The sequence below is a fragment of the Grampus griseus genome, assembly GCF_964374135.1.
Source record: "Grampus griseus genome assembly, chromosome: 13".
Classification (NCBI taxonomy): Eukaryota; Metazoa; Chordata; class Mammalia; order Artiodactyla; family Delphinidae; genus Grampus; species Grampus griseus.
In genome coordinates, this window is record NC_139007.1 from 68,000,607 (window position 1) to 68,026,292 (window position 25,686).

Here is a 25,686-nt window from a genome sequence, read left to right on the forward strand (position 1 = left end):
GATTTTTTAACTTCTCAACTTTTTCAAGGTTCGAGCAATGACACATCACAATTGTTAATTATTTGGTAAACTGTGACTTTCTTGGAACAGACAAGTTGTTAGTGACCCATGTTCATGTGTCCATGGCTAATATGTTGTTATCTGGACTGTTCTGAAAAAAAATCTGTGGACACTGTTGGTCTGAGTTGGGTACAGAATGGCTGAGGCAGAACCATTCTTAGCAGGTGAGCTGCATTTGATATCTAAGTTATTAGAAAGTGTCTTCGTCTATAATTTGATTATGGCTTTTCCTCAGCTGGGAGGTGTTATCTTGTTCTATACGTTATCAGTTCTAAATCTAATCATTGTAGAATTTTTAAAAGAGTTGTGAAAAACAATAGCATTAGGTACTCTACCAACACTGATAGAAAAAACTTGGGTGAAGAGCTTGTCATTACAGAAGTAGAATACTGGAGAGTGTGTATTTAAATGCCAACCTGCAGAAGCAAAGGGCCAGTTGATGGTTTATGTTAGTATCAGGAATGTACTAAATCCTAAAGAGATTGACCATTTATTTTGGTAGCCATCTCATTTGAAGGTTCTTAAAACTAGCAAGACTCTAGAATGTTACTTTGACTTGGTGCTCTTCAGATTCCATCTTCGGAGCTTTTAATTTCACCACACCTGACCCAAATGGTTTAAATTAACACATTGTATGTTTTGCAATTAAGAGAATGTGCCTATAAGCCACTAGTCTTGGTGAAGCATATTGTGATTTAGACTGATTATCCTCCAAATTTAAAGATCTTGATTTTATTCTGGAAAAAAGTTCTTACATGATATTTTGTATTATTTCATAACATTTTGGAATATTTACGATGTCAGTTATATAAACAGTGGTTGGGAACTTAACACAAGCTCCATGTTAAATGTTAGGTGACCAAAGCAATAAGGGGGTTTTGCCTTCAAGGACTGCATTGTCTGAGAAGGCAGGGTGTGTGCAGCAAAATATAACTAATGCCAAGTCACTGTGATAAGTGCCACTTGAAATGAGGATCTTGGTACTTGCTGTTCCCCCTGAAGTGCTCTGGCTGTAAATAAATCATCCTTAAGGATGGTGCTCAATTGTCACCTCCCCTATAAACTTTTCCCTGACTGTGTATTTAAAAATAGCACAAACATCCCTCCTCTGCATTCCTTATGCTCCTTGCCTGCTTTATATTCTCCTTAACATCTACTGGCATCTGATTTTATCTTCTTTTTCAGTCTCATCTCACTAGAACAAACTGAGGGCAGGGTATTTTTGTTTACTACTTTATCCCCAGGGTCTAGAACAGAGCCTGGCATTTGGTAAATGGTCACTAAGAAATATAAAAATGAATGGATAGTTGGGATAGACAATTCAGAAAAGAATTGCTTAAGCTAGAGGAGAAAAGAATTGCTTAAACTTGGAACAAAAAGACGTAGCCTCAGTGTTAGCCAGAAGGAAGACCTCAGGCATCCCAGACAGTTGGCAAAATCGTGAAGAATTTGCCTGCTGTATCTTAAGGACCTATTTTGTTTAAGCACTGTCTGTGATTGGTATAAAGTCACTTTTTCAGATACTTTGGAACTTATTTTACAAGTCAAACTAAGTATCAAAAGTTCTTACTATTTGTGATTATTACCAGTGATGTATCCACATCTCCGTTGTGATGTCATCAAATCACCTCAGGTGAAGGACAGAACTTTAGCTATCTTGTAACTTTACTGTTAGATTATCAGTACTTTTATGTTGCTTCTGTGTGCTGACATTAGTATGTTTTATCCAGCTTGTTTGTTCCAGTTAAAGGTCAGAAGAAGGTAAAACTTCTAATGGCCTTATGGAGAATGTAGAATAAAACAAACATACCCGCTATTCAAGTTAAGAAGTAGAACAAGTTATTCAAGTTAAGAAATAGAACACAGAAGCCACCTATAGGTGGCTTGAATAAATCCTCAATTTATTCAGTTTTTTCTTTCCTTGGGTAACTTTTATGAATTATCTGGACTTTTATATTAATCATCACCTGCTTGGCATCCCTATAAACACAGTATCTTGTTTTGAGCAACTGAGAAGCACAAATCTAGCTCAATGAGGGAAGTAATTGCTACTGTTTGATCAAGGCATCCTTGAGAAGATGAGCTGAATAGTTTCTGAGTCTGACTTCAGCTCTTAGAGTTTACAAGAGCCCCATGTGTGGTGATGTCAGTGAGCCAGGTGATGAGTGAGTCCTGGGAACACAAGTGACCATAGTTGAAGCATCCTGAATCTCCTGCCAAACTAGGCTTAGCAATTGTATGCTCATTTTATATTTTATGCTTCCATACTTATGACCTCTCTCTGTCTCTGAAGAGATGAGTGCAGAACTTTCCTGTGGAGTGAAATGAGTATCCTCAGCTTATCTAGACATGTGAGTATGAAGGGTGAGAAGGCACTTCGCTGGGATTTCGTCAAGCAAGCCAAGTATAGAACAGAATGAGAGCCAGATATATATAGGACATGCTATCCTCAGATTACAAAGGCAGTGAATATCTAGGTTATGACAGCCTTCAGCATGTCTGTGTCTTTAGTCCCACTCCTCCAGTCTGAACTGGTTGCTTCTCTAGTTCTGGTGCCCAGCTGTTATCCTGGGAATCCCCTTCTCTCCCTCCTCTACTGAATGGCTATTTGCTGTATCTTTTACTCACCTTGTTGTGGAGTATATCCTCCAGTAATTCTTGAGACAGAGTACATGGGATGTAAACTTTTTGAAAGCTTGCACGTCTGGAAATGTGTTCTACCCCCATATTTGATTGATAGCTTGGCTGGGTATAAAACTGTGGGTTGTAAATAATTTTCCCTCAGAAGTTTAGAGGATTTTTCCCCATTTATTTCCATTTTTACTATTTGTAAATCTGAAGCCATTCTCACTCCTTATACTTTGTATGTTACTTTTTTTTCCTCTAAGTAGGATCTCTGTCTTCAGTGTTCTGAAATTTTACAATGATATTTATTGTTCTAGACATATTTTCATTTGTGTGGGTGTCCTCTCAAATAGGAGGCTCATGTCCTTTCACTTCTGGAAATAGTTTAAAATTATTTTTATTTTCTTCCTTGCATTTTCACCTTTTGTCTTCTGAACTCCTATTTGGAGTAGGATCTCCTGGACCTCCTAATTTGCTTATGTTTCTCTCCATTTCTATGCCATTTCACTCTACTTTCTGGGAGATTTCCCTAATTCTATCTGTTGAGTTTTTAATTTCTAAGAGCTTTAATTTTCCTTTAAATTTCTCTTTTGTTTACTTTGGGCTTACATGCTAGAGATTTTCCTCAGATCTTTGGAAGTTCCTGTCTGTTTGTTCATGATTAAGATTGGAGGACGAGAACACTAGGAACTCTGGATGGGTAACATTCGTTGATTTTGAGCTTTTTTTTTGTAGGGTGGTCTGGGTGAGCTGTTTGGGAATCTTCCCAATGTCGGTATCTTTAGCTCTTTCTCCATGGAATGATTATATTCCCAGGGAAGCTTCCATTCCGCCTTGAGAGTAAGGGTCTGGCAGGCAGAATTCTGTGAGCCAAGTAGAGGAAGGTGGGTGTGGGATATTCTCTGCTTCCAGCATCACTGATCATGAGATTAATCACTAGATTATATACATATACACACAGTTTTGTGTGTGTGTATGTATATATGTGTATACATATACAGTTAATCCTCATTAATCATGGAATCTCTATTTGCAAATTCACCTCCTCACTAAAATTTGTAACCCTAAATCAATATTCATGGTGCTTTCATGGCCATTCACAGATATGACACATACCCGTTAAAAAGTTGAGTCAACCAACACACATGTTCCCAGCTAAGGTAGAGCAAGGTGATGCTCTGCCTTCTTGTTTCAGCTGTCCTACTATAAACAAGTGTCCTTTTTATGGTCTGCTTCGTGCCATGCTTTTCATAATTTTGCACTTTTTCTTGGTGATTTCACTGTTTAAAAGGCTCCCAAGCATAGTGTTGAAGGGCTATCTAATGCTTCTAAGTGCAGGAAGGCTGTGATATGCCTTATGGAGAAAATATGTCTATTAGATAATCTTCATGCAAGCATGCATTATAGTGTGGTTGGCCGTGAATTCAATATTACTGAATCAACAATGTATATATTTAAATAAGGTATCTTTAAACAAATTCATAAAACAAGATTGTGTGTTGATATACAAATCCATTTGTATAGTGCATTATTTGAGAGTAATGAATGAGTCAGTATTTGTTCATTTAGTGCTTGCAGGGATTTATGGAATGTAACTAGCACAAATAATGAGACTCAACCATGTATACGTGTATATACATCTGTATCTGCCTACCCATGCCTTCAGCTGTGCCTCATGTTGACTCATGCACAGACCTCCTCTCATCCTTTCTGGAGAGTAGACTTCTGCTAGAATTGGAGAAAGACAATCACCCAGGGGCTGTGGGATGAAGGGGGGCGTTCTAGGAATCTTCACTTCTTTTTAGAAAACTTTCTCCCTGATATTTTAGCAATCTCTTCTTCCTCCTCTTCACGTATCCTGTCCCTGTGTCAGAGGTATGTGCTGCTCCAGGGGTTTCTGTGAATTTGAAGGACTCTGCAGTGTAAATCTGGAAGGTTCTCAGTTTTTTCTACCATCAGCCTGGGAAGTGGATTTTGATGTAGTTTTATGTCCTCCAGGTTGGCTACCATGGTCCATCAGCTTTCCAGATTCCAGTTTTTTTATTCTTGTCCTCTTTCCTCCCTGTCCTGGTCCTCCATGTTTCTACATCCCTTTACTGTAGTGTTTTGGGGGAAAGCAAAAATAAGATGGAATGTTCTCTTTGCCATCCTAACTCATTAGTCTCAGTTCCTTTTTTTATAAGTCATGTTCCTGAGATAATAAGTTTCAGCTAGTATGCCACCCCCTTTGCCATAAGGCCCTGGAAGATGTCAATATTGCTAATATTTGCATGTCTTGGACTGCAAAGGACTTAAAAAGAGTTTCTTGACTCACTGACAGCTAAATGAGAAAATGTCTTCCTTTTTCGTTCTCTGTAATGCCTTTATAAGGAAATATGGATTGGTAGGTATCTCTACAAAGCATTCTTAACTTCCAGCTCAGAAAGAGAATGTCTAGTCTCAAGTAGAATTTCTTCCAATTTCATTACAGCCGTAATCCTCTCCAGGTTTCTTATAAAATTTTTGAACTGAGATCTTTGTAATGCTTATTTTTTCATTGTTAACATACTAAACAAAACTGTTGATCACTTCCAGATCACTTTCCTCATTTTAAAAATTGTCTTAAGATTATGAACCAATGTATAAAAACAATAGCCACTTTAATAGTCTACTGAGACTCCAATTAGAGAGAGTAAAGTTAGAAATAGCTAAGTTAATACACATTGTTTTAGAATCTTTTCTATCAAAAGGGTTTTTTTAATGTCATTCTTTTATTTTTTAACAGCAATGCATAATCTTTATAGAAAAATGGAAAATTTAGGAACCTAAAGAAATAGTCACCTTTTTTCTTACCACTCAGAGGTAATTACTATATATTAAATGTGTAGTGTGTGTACCATATATGTATATATATCCTTCCAGTCTTTATTTGTAAATAAAATTTTCCATGTTATTCTCGCACAAATCATTTTTAATTACTACATTCTCATTCACTCATTGGCAACCTACTTCGTAAAGGCCAGAAAGTATAATTTTTGGCTTTGCAGGTCATAAGGTCTCTGTTAAAACTACTCAACTCTGCTGTTGTAGCACGAAAACGACAGTAGATATTTTATAAACAAACAAATGGGCCTGGCGGTGTACCATTACAACTTTATTTACAAGATCATGCAGCCTCTGATTGGGCCCACTGGCCACAATTTGCCAACCCCTAGATATGTAAACTTTTAATTTTGACATAATTCATGAAAAGTTGCAAAATATTACAGAGAGATTCCTGCACTCTTTATCCAGTTTCCCCCAAGTTACATCTTCACTACAGTACAGTGTAAATACCAGAAAGTTTGCATTGGTATAAGGAGTGTTTATAGTTCCATACCATGTTATTACAGGCATAACCACCACCGCAGTAAAGATACAGAACTGTCCCGTCACCCAGAGGTCTTCCTCATTCCACCTCTGTATAGTCACAGCCACCTCCCTCCCTGACCATCCCTACCTCTTAGCAGTCACTAATCTCTTTTCCCCCTCAAACTTGTCATTTTGAGAATATTTTACAAATGGAATCATACACTATGTGACTTTTTGAGATTAACTTTTTTCACTCAGCAATGAGATTGAGTCAGTTTGTGGCATGTATTGGTAGTGTTCCTTTCTATTGCTGAGCTGTGTTCCAGGGTATGGATATAGCACAGCTTGTTTAACCATTCACCTATTGAAGGGCATCTTGGTGGTTTCAAAAGATTCTTTTAAGGTTCTGTTGATCTCTGTGTTTGGTTCTCCATGTTCCCTTTCTTCCTCACTGTCAAGCTTCCAAGTTGAATGTGGTTCAGAATGTGGTGGTCCATCTGTCTCAGGTGTTCAATTGAGTCTTATTGTATCTGTCATTATTTCAAACGCATTGAATTAAAAACTCACTGATTTAAACCAAAGGTCATTGATCCTCCAGGGGCTTCCATTTGCTTTGCAGGTTAGTAGTGATAACAGTGTCTTTCTATTTATGGTGATCATTGAGTAAATAGTCTTAATACTTGTAGAGACAGAGACTCAAGTTTGAGTCTCATTGTTACTACTTACTACCTGTTGTCCTCAAGAAGTCACCTAACCTTGAACCTTCATTTTCTTATCTGTTAAAAAAAAAAGTATCAACCCTATTTCATAGGATTGCTGTGAGGAGTTAAATGAGATTACATAGGAAAAGTGTTTGGGGAACAGGAAATCACCCTACAAGTGTTACAGTAATAGTCATAAAAGTAAATCATCCTTCATTAGTATTTTAGAAAAAAGTAGCAGTTTTGTAATTAGGATGAGTAGCTTTTATTAATGAGTAAGTATGTGGAGAGGTGGGATATCCTTGCTGGAAAAAAAAAAAAGAAAATTAAGACCCAGTTCTTATAAAGTTAGAAGGCCAGAAGAACAGAGAGGAAGAGTGGTATTTCTGTATGCTGTAATGGATGACCTGTGCTGCAAATATAATACCATCTGGCAGATGTGAGAAGAAATCATTTAAATCAACAGTGTCTGTAATGAGCTACCATCTGATTCCTGTTAATCAGGCCTTCCTTTTTCAAACCGTCTTCCCATGGTTTCCATGACCCTGTTCTCTCCTGCTTCTCCTTCTGGCTTATCATCATCATCTTCTTGGCCCTTAAATATGGAGTTCCCTGGGGATCATCCCTGTACTTCTCTTTCCATGACCTCTTCCCTGGCAATATCATGCCTTTACATCACTCTCCAAACAAAGCCTACATCTGTGTCTCTAGCCCTGACCTCCCTCATTTCCATCCTGCTGGCTGGATGACTCTATCTCAAACTCAGTATTTCCAAAGCTGAGGTCATTTTTCTTACAAGATGGCCCTTCTTTTCGAATTCTTTATTTCTATCCGTAGTTCTACCGTCTTCTCAGTCCCTCAGCATTCTTCTCTCTGTCACCTCCCAACTCCCCCCACATCTAGTCATCTTATTGATTCTTTGACCACAGTTTCTCCCATTTCCTCTTTCCTTTCCATTTCAGGCCTACATCTTCTGCCTTTTAACTAATATCCCACTTTCCATCCTCACCACCATCCATTCATCCCTCCTCAGCTTTGTCACATAAATCTTCCACAGCTCTGTTCAGGTTCTTCCTACTCGGTGTCCTTGATTGCTCGCCTTGTTTGTAGAATAGAGCCCAAATGGTTAGTCTAATACAAAATCTTCTGCATGATCAAACTGCTTTTTTAATCTTATATACTCAACTCCAGATGGACTGAAAGGCAGTAATATGAAACAAAACTTTTATTTTTCAGAATTCCACAATGATTTGCTTTTCTAACTTCATTTAAAGTAATTTATGGACATACTTGCCTTTTCTATGCTGGACCCATGTATGGTTTCTCTCAGTATTCCCACAGAGTTACATATGGCAGGCGTTTAATTATTTATTGAATGATTGGTCCTATGGTAGAAACTCAATTCTTGTTTGACCCATACATGTAACAAGTAATTATTGAGAACCTTACTGTGGGTCAGGTACTTTGAGGCATTGGGATATAGTGGGCACAGTCAGTCAGTTTTTTTTTTTAATTTGAGTTTATTCTTCATTTAACTTGGAAAACACTACAATAATTGAATATTTTAAAAAAGGCAGTAGCAAGTAGTGAGCATATTATGATTGTAGGCCTTCACTCATTCTCTACTGCATATAAAACATCAGCAGTGAATGTTCTTCACAGGCCCCATAAAGAGATCCTGCACTAAGCACCACCCTTGGGATGGTGTTCATCATCCTCATGTGCTTCTCCATTGTATTGGCTCTGTCTTTCCTGATTTGGAGCAAAGCCCACCAATTCTACTTGGTCCCTTTCATCCTCTTCTACTTCCTTCCTCTCAGGTAGGAGTTTTTCCGGCAAAGAGATTTATCAAGAGAGAGAAAGCCATTCTCAGGAAAGTTTACCGTAAATTCAATGACTAGGCAACCCTTTTCATACTGTCCATGATAAAATGGCATGCCTTCATTTAGCACATACATGGCCTTACATTCTAGTAGCAGTCTTAAAAGATGTTACCATTGGATTATTTATGACTTCATACTAGGGTATCAACTTTGTACTTATGTCTAAAGCTAAGCTATCAGGCAGTTAGTTTAAGAATATATTAAATATTAAATAATTATACTCTAGTTGCCTGAAGCATATGGACTTTATCTGTTCAGTGAAGTGAGAAGTCTAGGTTAGGAGAGGAAAACGGGTGAGTTTTACAAAGGATCTTCCTAATAGAAGGAAGTAGTTGGAGAGGGGAAAAGAGAGTGAGGATATCAAGCTATTGAGGTCTCCTCCAGTTAATCATTTCTTCTCGGGCAGGCAATTCTGTGAAATTAACATAATGTGCTCTTGGATCCTATACAGATGGCAATCAGGAATTATTTCCCTGTGAAGTCTGTGGAAGACGCTTTGCAGCAGATGTTCTGGTAAACATAAAGACATTTTGTAGATGTGTTTCATTGGAGTTAAATGAACTGTCAAGTCAGTGAGGAGGCCACAGTGGCAAAGATTAAAGACAGATGTGGAGGGAAAGCAAGGGGAGAAAAGTACATAACCTATGGCTGGCAGGCCCAGAGGACACTTAAGCAGATCAGTGCTGCCCCATTCAAAAGGGAACTTATTAAACATGGTCCTCTTACTAAAAGGAAGCCAGATGAAAGTATCTTGGCACAGCTGATTGTCTCTTGAGAGGTTTTGGCTCTTTCGCCTTTTCTATAAGCATCAAAAATTCAAATTTTAAGGCCAAAGCACCAGGGAAATTAGCTAGTCAAGAGGAATGAACATTGAATTTGGAGCATCTGGAAACTTGGCTTTTAGCCTCAAATTTGTCACTAATTCTGACAAGTCCTTTAACCTCCCTCTGTTTCCTGCTTTGCCACGTATAAAGACAGAACTCTCTAGTTTCAGGGGTTTTATGTAATTTGAACAAAATGGATGTAAGGCTTGTTCCAAGACCTAATTGTTAATTAGATTCAAGCTAACTGCATGTCAGGTCCCCGGATTGATGCCTATAAAGTTGAATAAAAGCTTGATTTATTTCAAAATTAGGGAAACAGACAGGTAGTAGGCCCCCCATATTATGAAGGAGTTCCCAAGAAAAACGATTTAAAACAAAAATCTAAGATGATAATGAACTGTTGGGACATTTAGGTCAAAGAGACTTGTTTTGAACTTAAAAGAATTTGGACTATAAACCTGACTGCATTTGGGGCAAAAGACTACCAAATGAGGTTGTAGGTTTTATTTCTGTGGGGAATTTAAAAGTGAAATATCTGTTCTAGTTAACCGCAGCTAGAGTTTGCTGGATCTAGAAGGGGAACTCACAGGGCCTGTTGTATCCCAACAATCCACTAGGGAGCTGCCTTTGCTAACCCAGGACTGCACCCCATGAGAATGGATTTGAGACCTAGAAGGTACCGTTTGAAGAGGGATCACTAAATGCCAAGTATTCTTGGGTCCTCTTGAGTTTTACTTCATTGACCCATTTCTAGGCTACAAAGAGCATTTGATCAAGTGGTCTGCTCTCTCTCTCTCTCCTTCAGTTTAAAGTGGTATGGCTTGTTCGTAGCCAGGTGCAGTGATTTTTCATGGAGCCTGTATTTTTTGGGTCTGGACAAAGCAACTGTCTAAGTGATAGCTGTTGTGAGCTACATGACCACCAAGGAAGAGGACTTAAGAGTGGAAGGCAAAGATCCTGGCATAATCCCATAGTGGTGCAGTGCAGACTTTATAAAAATGGTACACAGGCAAAGCTCTGTATGCTGGCTCCCTGTTTTTTTTTTTTACCAGAAATGCTGAGTACTTACAGGTCTACTGCCTGGAGTAGTTTTCTCTGCCGATTGTCTTATAAGTATTGTAATATTTTAAAATTTAATATTATAAGCTTAGATTTGCTCTAAAATAAATGACTTCATGAATGTGAAATGTTTGGACACACTAAGGGAAAATGTCTTCATAACTTAAATGGAATTGGTGTATTTTTCATTCGTGGTATGGTTGTCCCAGTTGTTTCTTGCAGATGTTCTCAAATATTTCTTTGAAACCTCTCCACTCCTTTTCAGGAGTTAAGTGGTTTGATTTGCTGTGTGTAGAAAAGTAACCCAGTTAAACTCAATTTTGAAATGTTGAGTGGTAAGAAGAGCTTTTCTGAGAAGGTTCCACTGGTAAGAAGCTAAGTTTCCCCTTGCTGTATGCAAAGAGTTCCTTCAAAATGATGGGAAAACAATGTTAAGGTTATTGGGACTCAATTCCTGGATGACGTGCTTTTGGAATTTAAGAGCAGTGAAGGCAGGAAACAGAATAGAAGAAATAAGAAAAGTTCCTTGGCTTCAGTGAGTACCTAGCCGAATATCAGAAATAATTTATTTCAACTTAAACTAGAAAGTTTGCCTTTTCAACATTATTTAATGCTTGGAACTATTCATTGAGCCCAAGTGATAGAGTTAAATATGTAAGACCAAATTTTAAGTAAGTTTCTTTAGCTGAAGAGGCCTTTTATTGACCTTGCCCAAACACAATATCTCGTTATGTGTAACATGGGTGAAGAGAGCCAGATGGATTTGCTCTGCTGTGATTTGAGAGTTAGAGAATGAACTTGGCTCTGAAGGTGCAACCCAGTCACTGCAGCAGGGGCTGCTTGAGTACACTGAGGCATTACGAACTTTGTGATTGTACATGTTAAAAATTTTAATCCCCACTCCTTCTTTTCTAGGAAAGGCATGGACCAATACGTAGAAAACTGTTCAACAAAAAGCGTAAACCTTTCAATTCCTTAAAACAAAGATTACAGGGCACTGACATTCCCACTGTGTGGAAGGCTCCTCAATCCAAGGTACTATCGATATCTTCCTTGCTGTTCTTGATTATCTCCTTCAGTACATTAAAGCCTTTTTCTGGCTCTCTGGTTTCATTTTTGCTTGATAATGCAGTGTAATGTCATGTAAGTATAATCCACCTTTACTGTTTTCTTTTTAATCATGCTCACTTAGATTTCCAAATGTATTTCAGATACTTTCCAGATGTGGCAAAAAAATCTCGTTTATATTTTCATTAGAGTAGCATTAAATCCAGCAATTAACTTGGAAGACAGTCATTTTTAATCTTACATTTAAGTCTTCCTTTAAAGTTTTGTAATTTCTTTGTTTTCCTGATGGTTATTTTGTGTTTTCCCTCACTATTGTGACTTGCAAATTTTATTACTGTATTTTCCAAACCTCTTTTGGTACCTTTGGAAAACAAATTCTCTTTTTTCTCCAAATTTCACAGTTCTGTTTCTTGTAAGTTCAAATCCTAGCTTTAAAAAAAATTATAATGGTGAGATACATAGTCTAGGTTAGTATACGTTTTATTTTTTTATAGCCTCAATCCATGAGAAAATCTAACTGGAGACAACAACATGAAGACTTCATTACTGCGATTCGATCAGCAAAGCAGTGTACACTAGCCATTAAAGAAGGCCAGCCTCTCCCACCTCCACCCCCTCCGTCCATCAACCTAGGTGTGTGTCCAGTTTGGTTTGCTTTTGACATTTTACTCTTAACCAATTGAGGCTATGCTTGATTTTTGGCCTAGTCATTATGCCTTCCTCCTATAAACTCTAAAATTAACAATAGTAATTAAATTATATAAAAGTAAATTTATCATAAAATTTATATTATCCTATTTTTTTCAATTCTGTGTAAAGATTCTGTGTTTCCTTCTAACTCTACCTCAACATGAGTGCACCACTGTACCCAGTGTCATGGCATTACAGAACTCCAGGGGATGCCCCTCACATCCTGGTTTATGAGAACGGAGCTGGGCAGAGCAGTTTAAGCAGTTCTGTAATAGCTCCATAGCATCAAATACCCACAGCTGTTTTAATTTTTTGAGATAAAAATATAAAATCACCATTTTAACCATTTCAAGTTGTACAGTTAGTGGCCCACAGCTTTTTTACCCTCAGCTTTTTATTTTGAACATTTTCAAATACACAGAAAAGAGGAAGGAATAGTACAATGATCACTCATATACCTTCCACTTAAATTTGACAATTTGGACATTATTGTCATATTTTTTATCTCTTTGTCTTTTTTTTGTGAGGGGGCATAAATATTTAAAAGTAAGTTTTAAACATCATCACACTTTACCCATAACTATTTCACCATGCATTTCTTAAGTACATTTTTCTGCATAACCACAATACTATTATCACACTAAATATATGAAGTCATATTTTCCCAGTTATCTTAAGAATGTCTTTTGAAGCTCTCTCCTCACCACTCAGCCACAATCCAGGATTCAGTCAAGGTTCATGCATTGTCTTTTGTTGTCTCTTTAGTCCCTTTTAATCCTGCAAAATACCCCTGCCAGGCCACTTATCTTTTAGAATGTCTCATGTTCTGGATTTGTCTGCTTTTTAAGTCATATTAATTAACATTTAACTTGTTTCTCCATCCCCTGTTTTTTTGTAAATTAGAAATTAGGTCCAGAGGCATGATTAGATTAATGTTAACACGAATCCCTTATCAGGTATAGGATTTTCAGATATTTTCTCTCATTCTGTGGACTGTCTTTTCACTCTCTTGATGGTACCTTTGATGCCCAAAAGTAATTTGATGAAGTCCAATTTACCTATTTTTTTGTTTGTTGCCTAGCTTTTGATGTCAAATACTCCAGTATCTTGAAGTCTCTCCCCTGTGTTTTTTATTCTAACAGTTTTTATAGTTTTAGCTCTTATATTTAGATCTTTGATCCAAGTAATTTTTGAATGTGGTATAAAGTAAGATCATTGGAAGTTGGATATCTAGTTTTACATGTGGTACCTTTCTCAGCACTATTTGTTGAAAAGACTGTACCTTCCCCATTGAAAGGTCTTGGCACACTTATCAAAAGTCAATTGACTATATATATGAAGGCTTATTTCTAGGCTCTTTATTCTATTCCATTTTTCTATATGTCTATCTTTATACCAGTACCACACTGCTTTGATTACTATAGCTTTGTAGTATGTTTTGAAATCAGGAAGTGGAGAGTATTTTAAGATTATTTTGGCTATTTAGAAACTTTGAGATTCCATATGAATTTTTAGGATGGGTTTATTTTTCTATTTCTGAAAATGCCATTGAGTTTTGATAGGGATTGCATTAAATCTGTACATCACTTTGGGCGTAGTTGTCATCTTAACAATATTGTCTTCTAGTCCGTGAACATGGAATGTCTTTCCATTCATTTACGTCCTCTTTAATTTCTTTCAGCAGTGCTTTGTAGTTTTCAGTGTATGAGTCTTTTGCCTCTTTGGTTAAATTTATTTCTAAGTACTTTATTCTTTTGATGTTATTGTAAATGGAATTGTTGACTTTCTTTTCAGATTGTTAGTGTATAGACGTACAGGCAATTTTTGTGAGTTGATTTTGTCCTGCAATTTTGCTGAATTTTGCTTATTAGCTCTAACAGTTGGTTTCTGGTGTGGAATCTTAAGGGTTTTCTACATATTTGATTATGTCATTTGTGAACAGAGATAATTTTACCTATTCCTCTCCTATTTGTATGCCTTTTATTTCTTTTTTGTGTCTAAACCTTCTGGCTAGAACTTCCAATATCATGTTAAATAGCACTGGTGAAAGCAGACATCCTTGTCTTGCTTTCCATTGAGTATAATGTCAGCTGAGGGTTATAAATGACTTTTTAAAGTGTAAGTAATAACATGGGTATTATAACATTTGGAAGTGATATGTATGAAAATAATAGGATAAGGTTGAGTGAGGAAAATGAATGTATATTGTTGAAAGGTTCTTACGGTATACATGAATAGGTATAGCATTGTTTGAAGATAGAGTATTATATCATAAAGATCCCTATTAATAAGCCCTAGAGTAAACATTCAAAAATATTGATGTATAGCTAATAAGACAATACATGGAAAAAAATTCAATCTAAAAAAAGACAGGAAAAGAGGAAAAAAGGAACAAAGACCTGGTAGGATAAAAACAAATAGCAAGATGATAGATTTAAACCTAACCATATGGACAATTGCATATAAATGACCTAAACACTTAGGATAAAGTGCAGAGATTGTCACACTGAATAATAAAGCAAGGTCCAATTATATGCTTTCCACAGAAACACACCTTAAATATAAAGACACAAATAAGCAAGCCAGGCAGGTGACAAAATGAGGTGAGCCAGGTGGGCCTAGAGAGGCTACACCCTCCCTAAGGGACAGCTGCTCCTGCCTCAGCACACAGCTGCCTCAAAGGAACGCACACCCAAGGTTGCTGGGTCTGATTTCTCAAAGGATGGCAGGAATGCAGACTTCCTTATTTATAAATATCAGAAACTCAATTTTTTAGAAGCTTCAGGTTTCAGTCTCTGAGATTAGAAGTCAGGAGGTCATTTTACTTGGAGGGGTGGGGACAACTAGGAGGCAACTCAAGGGGGATTGGTGGGAACTCTCTGTGTCTTGATCTGGGTTGGTTTCACGGGTGTGCACAGTTTGTGAGCATTTCATGGAGCCGTACACTTATGATTTGTGCTTTTCCTCTGGATAAAAAGAGAAATACCAGCAGTGTGTGAACAATTGTAGATTGACATGTTAAGCACAGGAAAAGATAGATATGCATTCAAATAATAATCATAAAACTGGAGTAGCTAATACTAATATCAGGAAAAGTAAACTTCAGGGCAAGTATTATTAACAGAGATAATAATTAAAAAGATATATTCATCAAGAAGACCTATCAGTCTGAAATGCTTGTAACATTTTGACCCAATTAACATCTATAGCTATAGTGTGATACACAGCAACAGCAGAGTATAATTGTTATCAAGTACACATGTAACGTTCAATCAAGATAGGCCACGTGCAGGAGCACAAAGTGGGTCTTAATAAATCTAAAAGGACTGAAATCATACAGACTATGTTATTTGACCACAACAGAATTAAATTAGAAATTAATGATGAAAATATATCTAGAAAACTCCTGAATATTTGGAAATAAATCATTTCTAAATACCCCATGGATCTAAGAAGAAAGAACAAGAAAAATTAGAAAATATTTTGAACTGAATGGTAATGAAAACATACCAAAATTTGTGGGATTCAGCTAAAGCAGTGCTTAGAGGGAAGTTTATAGCTTAAAATGCTTATATTAGAAAAGAAAAAAGGTTTAAATCAATTGCCTTAAACTTCCTCTTTAAAAAGTTAGAAAAAGGGCTTCCCTGGTGGTGCAGTGGTTAAGAATCTGCCTGCCAATGCAGGGGACACGGGTTCAAGCCCTGGTCCGGGAAGATCCCACATGCAGTGGAGCAACTGGGCCTGTGTGCCACGGCTACTGAGCCTGTGCTCTAGAGCCCGTGTGCTACAACTACTGAAGAGCCCATGCTCCACAACAAGAGAAGCCACCGCAACGAGAAGCCTGCGCACCACGACACAGAGTAGCCCCCACTCACGACAACTAGAGAAAGCCCGCGCGCAGCAACGAAGACCCAATACAGCCAAAAATAAATAAATAAATTTATTTTTTAAAAAAAGTTAAAAAAAAGAAGAACAAATTACACCTAAATTAAGTAGAAGGAAGAAAATAGTAAATGTAATTCATCATATTAACAAAATATTTTTTAAAGCATGTGATCATCTCAGTAGCTACAGGAAAAAAGCCTGTGAGAAAATGTAATACCCATACATGTTTAAAAAAGAAAACTCTTAGAAAGGTAGAAATAGAAGGGAACTTCCTTTTAATAAAGGACATCTCTGAAAAATCTACAGCTAATATCACACTTAACGGTGAAAAGCTGAACAGTTTCCCACTGAATTTAAGAAAAAAGCAAGGATGTCCTTTCTGACCACTTCTGGTTAACACTATACTGGACATAGTACCCAGTGTAATAAGAAAAAATTATATATTTTATACACACATACATACATACACATAAATTTAAAGATTGGAGAGGAGGAAGTAAAACTATCCTTATTCACAGACAACATGATCATGAATGAGTAAATGTAGAAAATCTTATGAAACTACAAAAAAAGCTACTGAAATTAAAAGTTCCTTTAACAAGCTTTCAGGTTATAAGGTCAATATACACAAGTGAATTGTATTTCTATACACTAGGCATAAACAACTGAAAAAATGAAATGAAAAATGCCATTACAATCATGTAAAAAACATGAAATACTTAGGCATATATTTAACAAAATATGTGTAAGACTTTTAAAATGAAAACCACAACACATTGCTTAGAGGAATTAAAGAGGACTAAAATAGATGGAGAGATTTACCATTTTCATGGTTTGGAAGACTCATGCATTGTGTTATGATGTCAGTTCTCCCCAGATTGATCTATGGACTCAATGTAGTTCCAGTGAAGATCCCTGCAAGTTTTCTTTGCCAAGTAGGAATTGACCAGCTGATTCTAAAATTACACAGAAATTCAAAGGATCTTGAATAGCCAGGATAGTTTTGAAAAAAGAATAAAATTGGAGGACTTACACTACCTGATGTCAAGACTTACTATAATGTTACAGTAATCATGGAAATTTGGTATTAATATATCAATTGAACAGAAAAGAGAATCTAAATATAGATCTCCCCCCAATCTATGGGCAGTTGATTTTTAACAAAAGTAATTCAACATGGGAAAGGATAGTCTTATACTATACACAAAAATTAATTCAAAATGAATCATTGACCTATAAAGTGCAACAACTATAAGATTTCTAGAAAAACCAAACATCTTTTATCTAAGAGTCAACAAAGATTTTTTAAGCAGGACACAAAATGCAGCAACAGGTTTTTAAAAAGGAAGTTGATAAATTGGGCTTCACCAAAATTAAAAACATTAGTTTTCAGAGACACCATTAGGAAAATGCAAAGGCAAGGTACAGGATAAGAAAATATTTATAATACATGTATCTGATGAAAGTCAAATATCAAGAATATATAAAGAAGTCTTATAACTCAATAGTAAGTCAACCCAATAAGGAAAAGGCAAGAGATGTATTTGAACAGAACATCACAAAATAATGGTCATTAAGCATGTGAAAAGATACTCAGCATCATTTTCATCAGGGAAATGTAAATTAAAACCACAGTGAGAGGACTTCCCTGGTGGCACAGTGGTTGAGAGTCCGCCTGCCGATGCAGGGGACATGGGTTCGTGCCCCGGTCCGGGAAGATCCCACATGCCGCGGAGCGGCTGGGCCCGTGAGCCATGGCCGCTGAGCCTGCGCGTCCAGAGCCTGTGCTCCGCAACGGGAGAGGCCACAACAGCGAGAGGCCCGCGTACCGCAAAAAAAAAAAAAACCACAGTGAGATACCACTACACACCCACTTGAATGGCTAAAATAAAAAACTGACAATACAAGTGATGGTTAAGATATGGAACAACTGGAACGCTCATACGCTGCTGCTGCTGCTGCTGGGAGTCTAAAATAGTACAGCCACTTTGGTATTTTCTTAAGTTAAACATACACTTACCTATACAGTGATTCCACTCCTAGCTGTTTGTGCAAAAAATGGAAAACATGTCCTTAAAAAAGACTTACATATTAATGTTTATAGCAGCTCCATTTAAGTAGCATAAACTGAACATGACCATCAACAAGTGGATGGATAAACTGTGGAATATTTACAAAATGGAATACAACTGAACAGTAAGAAGAAAGTGCAACTATACATGTAGCACACCATGGATGCTGTCTTGTAGTAAGATATAGAAGAGGTAAAACTTATCTTTAGTGACAGGAAGATAGATCTTTGGTTGCTTGAGTCTGGGTTTGGGGGAATTATTGACTGAAAAGGGGCATGAAGGAACTTTTGGAGGTAATAGACTTGTTTCATATTTTAATTGGGGTGGTTACACAAATGTATGTATTTGTCAAAACTTTTCAAACTGTACACTTAAAATAGGTGCATTTTAATGCACATAACTTATTCCTCAAAGTTCATTCTAAAAAGTATAAAAAGGGAATTCTCTGGTGTTCCAGTGGTTAGGACTCCACACTTAAACTGTCGGGGGCGCGGGTTCAATCCCTAGTTGGGGAACTAAGATCTGAGATCCCGCAAGCCAAGTGTTACAGCCAAAAAATAAATAAATAAAATAAAAAGTAAAACAAACAAAACCAAAGTGTAATACTATAAAAATCATCCGTAAAATAAATCATCTGAACTTCAGTACCAGAAAATACTCTTAATAATTGCTTCATTTTTGCTAGGTGCTTATGAAAATTAACTTGAAATCATGTGTTGTCTTAAGATGTTCCATAGAAAGATCTATGGCTGTGATTTTGATAATACTTTAGCAAGAAGCTTTGTATAATAAAAGCATCTTTTATGAGAACTACTTCATTTTAATAGCAGAAGCTGCAGGGTTGATGGCTACCTTCTAGTTCTTTAGTTGAATAGTGAAACCATGTCAGATGGTCTGCTGTGTGAATTTCTCTAATTTCCACATTGGATTTAAAATGTGGGGATTATTGTTTCTTTAAAATAAATAATTCCCTTTGTGTACAGGCCTCATCAAGTGTACAGTTTATTTTTCTGCCCTTTACATTTTTATGCTAAAATACAGTTTTATAATTAAATTCTTCCCTATGCCCTTATTATAATTTTATGCACCAAGCAAAATGATTACCTCCAATAGCACATTTTCATTACTATTCAATTATTTTGATTGTGCAGGGATTTTATATTAGCCCATATATTCTCCAGCTTAAATACTTAGAAAATTTATTCAGATATTACTAGTATTATTAATCATATGGCCTAGTAGGTATGAGCTTCCATTTTTTTTCCAGCATGATTCCTTATTTCATGGCTCAGTTTTTGTGACGTGCATGTATTTATTCTAATTCTTACTGACTTAAGTAAGTTTGCCAATCATTCAACTTTCCAGGATTGTGTGACAGTTTATGAGGGCAGTGATATAGAATATTTACAATTGGGATTTTCAGTGGTCCTGGGACATTTGGTCCACGTTTCACAGGGCTATGTAGACATGGGTACTCAACAAAGTGCTTGCATTTTTAAATGATGCTTGTTTTTCTACTTTAATCTTTTATGAGATACGGAATAAGACATTAAAAATCATTATCAGGAATCCCCTGGTGGTCCAGTGGTTAAGACTCCAAGCTTCCACTGCAGGGGGCACGGGTTCTATCCCTGGTCAGGGAACTAGGATCCTGCATGCTGCACGGTGTGGCAAAAAATAAATTAATTAATAAATTAATTAGTTATAAATCATTATCTATTGAAATAGATAGCACATAGTGATTTTTATGACATCATTATTGATAGAGGAAGAGGTGACTCAGATTGAGACGAGGGTCGAACGTGTAGCTCAGCCATGCTGTGTTCAAATTATTGTTGCAAGAAAAGAGTTTTTGCATTCTCAGTATATTTGATGTTCTCTTCCTCTGCCCCTAAAGTCTGGGCTTCGTGTTCCTCCTGTGGACTCCTGGAGGACCTAGTGCTTCCTCCTTTCAAAGCTTATTCCCCGGAGTGGTAATTGTCTGCTTCTTTACCTAGGCCTCTAGTCGTCTCTAAGATCTTTGTCAGCAGGGAAATACTACGCTTCAACTTGGTTTCCTCCACAGTGCATATAGTGCCAAACACACAGAAGGGCACAATGAATGAATGAACAAGTGGGATTAAGGAAGCAACACAGTCACTGCCATAATCACTGTCTTTGCCCAAACTGAGTCTGGTTTATGGTAGCAGCATTTCTGATATAAACCTTGACTTTTCAGCCGGTAAAACTAAAGAAATAACCCCTGAACCACGAACCCCGTTCTAGATGTTTTTCTGCACCATCGTAAATGAGTCCTGCATGATAATGGCACTTCCTATTTTAGTTTTCATAAGCAGTTTCTTTCCTGTTTGATAGTTGGAACACAACCTGGCTGGGCCTGTTTCCTTATAGTTACAGCATGTTCTCCCCACCCACTGTACCAGGCCCTACTGTGGATTATCATAGTTAACTTTCATAACAACTCAATGATACAGGTGATATGTAGGTACTGGGGAAATTGAAGCTTAAGGAGGTTCAGAAACATGCCCAAGTTCACACACATAGGTGAAGAGCTCAGGCTCAGAACCAGTCAGGCAGGCTGCATAGCCTTCACCATTTCTATTTTATTTTATTTTGTTCTATTTTACTTTGTCCTGTTCTATTTTGTTCAAGGAATTTGTCACTATGGGAAAATTTTGTTTCTGTATTAGAATGCTTAGTCCTTGATTACAGAGACATTGTATCCCCAAGTTGCTTGGAGCATAATAGGTGTTCAGTAAGTATGGAATTAATGATGAAGTAATGCCTTCCAGAGTGTGCAATAAACTGTTAGGTTAAGTGCTAACCATTTCTTTCATTCCAATTCCTTACATATTCCAATTCTTTCATTTTATGAGTATTCATTTTAGGAAATGATTTGTTCAAGTAGAAAACTCCCCAAACTGCTTTAAAAGATGTCTTCAAAAAACTCTTAACTTTGAAGACCTCACTGCCTTAAATACCCATGCACACGTGTAGGAATTTTGACTCTGTGCTAAACCAAACTTCCACACAGAGTTTAAGGTGGTGCTATCTCAGGCCCTTCCTGAGGAAAGAGGTAGTTATTCTCTTACGTTGCACATGTCCACTTTGTCATCCTTCCAGGCGCCTAAAGCAAAACAAAACAACACGACCCCCATGGTCCCCCTTGCTTTGGAGGAGGAGGCTCCAACCTGGTTTTGGAACGTGTGAGCATCTCCACGTTCTGAGAAGACCTTAGATCTTTCTCACTTCTCCTTTTTCCCACTGTCTAGTAATTGCAAATGAGACAAATTGAGACCAATGGGTATTCCCCAGAACCTCAGAGGACCCCGTGCCCTCAGGGCTGCCAGAGAGGTTCTAACACAGGAAGCTCTTCCCTTTTCTGTTTTTGAACCCTCACCTGCTCCCTTTTCCTAACCCCCTTTCTGAACATATCAATTGCCTCCTCACTTAGGAGTTCAGTGGGAAAATCTGGCCACTGCAGAAGGACTGTGACATTGGTTTCAAATGCCATCCCCCAAACCCACATTTTGAAACATCTTACTCCCTCTGTAGCTCCATAACTTTTGTATAAACTTCTGTCCCACTCAGTACCACAGCTGGGGCTTTTGAATCTTCTGTGCCGTTCAGTCATCAATATCAATATTCTGTGATTCTAGGACTCCTTTCTTTACATAATCGTTCACTAAATAATTCATTTAATTGGGAAGTTCCGAAGTATATATAATTAATCTATTTTCTAAGAAAGCAACATAGCATGTAAACATTTTAAGGGAACACTTTTAACTGAAATAAGTGCATAGGTAGAAAAAATTTACCAAACCTTGTCTTTTATTTGAGCCCTTGCATGTCTCCCCCTCTGGAATAGCCTGTCTCAAACCAGAGTTTGGTACCTCTCTTTCATGTTGGAGCAGAGTTCATATTCTATTTACTTCATTTCATATAGTCCCTTCCAGAGTTGTTTTTGAAATGTTAATTGCTTTTTCATTGTTATCTTTACATTCAGATTATATTCGGTGTCCATATTGTATGAGGAGATTTAATGAAACCGCAGCCACTCAACACATTAATTTCTGCAAGGATCAGTCTTCTCGCCGAGTCTTTTATCCAGCCCAGACAGCAGCCAAATTGGCAACCAGGGCACAGGTGAATATCTCTCCCCAAGTGCTGGCTCTTGTGCCCTTACATGCCTAGGGAAAGCAGGTAGAATTTGCTAGGGAACCTAAATTACCCATCCTGAGAAGTGTGAGGATCGAGATAGCCAATTACTGTCACTCATCTTCATGGGACTTGGCTTTTTTTTGAGGGGTGCTTCCCAGCTAACAGCACCTTTGGGTGTTGTAGAAAAAAATTTTCTACAGTGTTTGAAGCTTCTTAGGTTGAAGCCTTAGATGTATAAGTAGTGCTTCTATAGTATTACGGTAAAATTCTAACCAATGGTGGTTATCAGCCTTAACCACCTCAAAAAGACTCTTGAACCTGAGGTGAAACTGGCCTAAGTGGGGGAAGCCGTCACAAGGGAGGTCTTGTTCTACAGGTCATGTGTTTGCTCTGTGGAGAGGGGTCTTCACCCTATTCAAAGCCAGAGTCAGCAATTGAAGGTAAATGGATAAAACAGCTGTTATAAATAGGTACAAATAAGTAAAATAACACTGGACCAGGAAGACAATAGATTTATAAAGACAACACTGGGGAGAGCAGACAGCTCCATACACATCAAAGGTGCCGGGGACATAGCTTACAGCATACCATGAGAACCATTAGTTTCATAAACATGGCTTAGATACCAAGAAAAGATTAAATTGTTCTCAATACTTAACAGTATGAAGCATGTTTAGAAAGATTTCCATGATATCCAATATGTAATAGGGATGGGACCCTCTCTAACGATAGCACACCCCACGGACTATGGACCTGAGCTCTAGCTCAGCATATACTAGACAGTTACTGAATATCTGTGCTGAAGCAGCCACTGTGCCAAGTGCTGGTTGACCAAGGATTTGTGATTCGGAGGAGGAGGTGGCCTTGGAAACAGTGCAGTAGGAAGGTGTAGTGGTTGGCATATACAGGAGCGAGATGGAGGCAGAGGCCACTTGTGATTCAGCAGAGGCTTCAAAGAGAAGCAGATACTTTCTGCAAAATACAGATGGGTTTACCAGTCTAGATTTGAAGTTGGGAAGGACACTGTGCACAAAGTGTCCAGCTCATGGCCTGAGGAGCCCGCCACGTGGAGCGAAGCCTAGAGTGCCTGTGGCTGAGTGACGGGATGGGACAGTCCAGGTGAGCGTCAGAGCCACAAGGGCTTTAAGCCAGGCTGGCTCAGAGAGGAGGAAAAAGGGGATTAAGTGAATAGGTGCCCTAAATCTGAGGCCAACCAGCCTGAGGGCCTGGAAGCAGGAATTGAAAGTTCCCTGGAACCCAGGAAGTCCTCCTGTCCATCTTTCCATCTTGTCTCTTCTTCCTGCTCTGCTGCTGCTTTTTCTTCTCCCTGCAGACTGACCACCTCAGCTTTTCTGTCCAGCCATCCATCACTGGCCTCATGTGTCATTCTATATGCAGTGTAAACTGGTCACATAGTGCAGATTGGAGTGACATGGAATTGGTTTTTTAGAAAGATCACCCTTGCAGTTAGTGTTCAAGATGGTTTGGCGAGAGACCAGTTAGAAGCCACAGCAACAGGAAAAGAAAATGAGGGCTCAGAGTAAGAAGACTAATGGGGTGTGTGTGTGTGTGTGTGTGAGTGAGTGTGAGTGTGGAGGAGCGGGTAGATTTAAGAAATAATTGTTGGGACGGAGAAGCTGATCGAGTGTAAGGTAAAAGAGGATCAGTGTTGGCAGAAAGGTTTTTAGCTCCAGAGCCTGGCAGATAATACGACACATCTAGATAAAGGAACACAGAAGGCAGGAGATAGGTGTGTTGGTGGGGCAGGCAAGGTGGTTATGATAAATGTAGTTGTAGAGATTCAATCTTTACACCTGAAATATCATGGGAAGCAGTGCAATGTAGAAAGAGCCCAGATTTTTCAGTCAGTAGTCAGGGTTTGACTTTCAGTTTTATATTATCTACAGGTAAACTTGGAAAAGTTACTTCAATTCTTTGAGGCTCACTTTAACGTGTGTCTTGCCGAGCTGTTGGGAGGATTATAGGTAATACCAGTACAGTGCCTTGCACACAGGGTGCCCTGGCCTTTTCCTCTTTCCACATTGCCCTGCCCTCCTTCCCCTCTCATGGTCTTTTCCTATAGTGGGATAGGCCCCACAATTTGGTGGGGAATATGACTGCTTTGGGCTTGACTTCAACTTAGTTTTGGAAAAAGGACAACTCCATACTTCCTAAAGCAGTAAAGGGTGCATTATGTTTCTTCGAACGATTCTTCTAACCAGTCCACAAAGTTAGTGGGCGTCAGTGGGCCCAAGGGGAGCAGAGGGAAGCAGCGGACGGAAGTGCTTTTTATTCCTGAAGAAGGCCAGCTGGCTGTCCTGAGTGCAGCCAGTGACTTGGCCCTGTTCCTCTCCTTGTTTTCCAGAGCTAAGTGGTGATTGGGAACACAGAAGAAAAATTGCTTGCTTTCTGAGTAAACTCGCTGTAGAGTGTATTTGAACAGCAGCGCTGTTTCCCTTATGCCAGCTTCACCACTCTGGGGCCCTGCCTAATAGTGGAGCTTATTGAGAAGGAGAACAAAAAGGGAGGTGTTGTTTCAGTTTTGAAGGGCTGTTAACAGCACAGCTGAAATGTGTTTCTATTTTAAACATAATCAAGTATAAAAATGTGTTATACCCTTAACCAAAAGAAACCAGTGTGGGCCTCTGAAAATAGCTTTCTTTGTTTGGCTGGAGATGAGCTGCCTGCTCTAGCCTCCTAGCTCTCCTTGCCCAAGTGAGGATTCTCACTTGGAGGAACAGGTTATCTTTATACTGGAGTTGCCATGGAGATATTGAGGGATCAGTAGCGAGGTAAAAAGGAGTATACAAAGGAGCTCCCAAGGAACCTTTTGGTCCTTCTTCTGTATTACTGTGACTGTTCTGCTACTGCTGCTCAGCAGGGAGGGGAGTGGCATGGAGATGTTGGAATTCCATGTTTAAAACACTAGCTGCCTGCCAGTGTCTGTTTTTCTTCTCTGTTCATGTATTTAAAAACAAAATCATCTTCAAGTGTAATGAAAAACTAAAATGTTCCATAACTATCCTTATTGACATTAAGTGATTTCTTATGTCTCCATACAACTAATTTTACAGGATTAACATATCACCACTCCACCAAGGGCTTGATTATGGAATGAAAGCTCTAAAACCCGAGACATGGTTTTGAGCCCCAGCAGGGAGGACAGGAATGAGGCTACTAAGGTACAGGGTGTGCGTGTCCCCCTCCCCTGGGTGTCGCAGGTCCCAGACATGACTCCATCCTGCTGCTGGTGAAGGGGAGACAGCTTTACATCCTGTGTGCTACCTGAGGTTACAGAACTCTTCCCCTCTGCCCCCTCTCTCTCTGT

General features: G+C 38.3%; 1 protein-coding gene across 1 annotated transcript in view; it reads left to right on the plus strand.

Moving 5' to 3' along the window:
* Positions 1 to 196: 196 nt before the first annotated feature.
* The window catches only part of ZC2HC1B (zinc finger C2HC-type containing 1B), a gene marked incomplete at both ends in the record, with an annotated part of 33,580 nt that continues 8,090 nt past the window's right edge, over positions 197 to 25,686 (plus strand). Inside the window, 5 exons of the mRNA XM_082668718.1 lie at positions 197 to 224; positions 9,051 to 9,112; positions 11,398 to 11,517; positions 12,045 to 12,183; positions 22,204 to 22,343. Coding sequence (XP_082524844.1) covers positions 197 to 224; positions 9,051 to 9,112; positions 11,398 to 11,517; positions 12,045 to 12,183; positions 22,204 to 22,343 — 489 coding nt within the window. The remainder of the gene's footprint in view (positions 225 to 9,050; positions 9,113 to 11,397; positions 11,518 to 12,044; positions 12,184 to 22,203; positions 22,344 to 25,686) is intronic.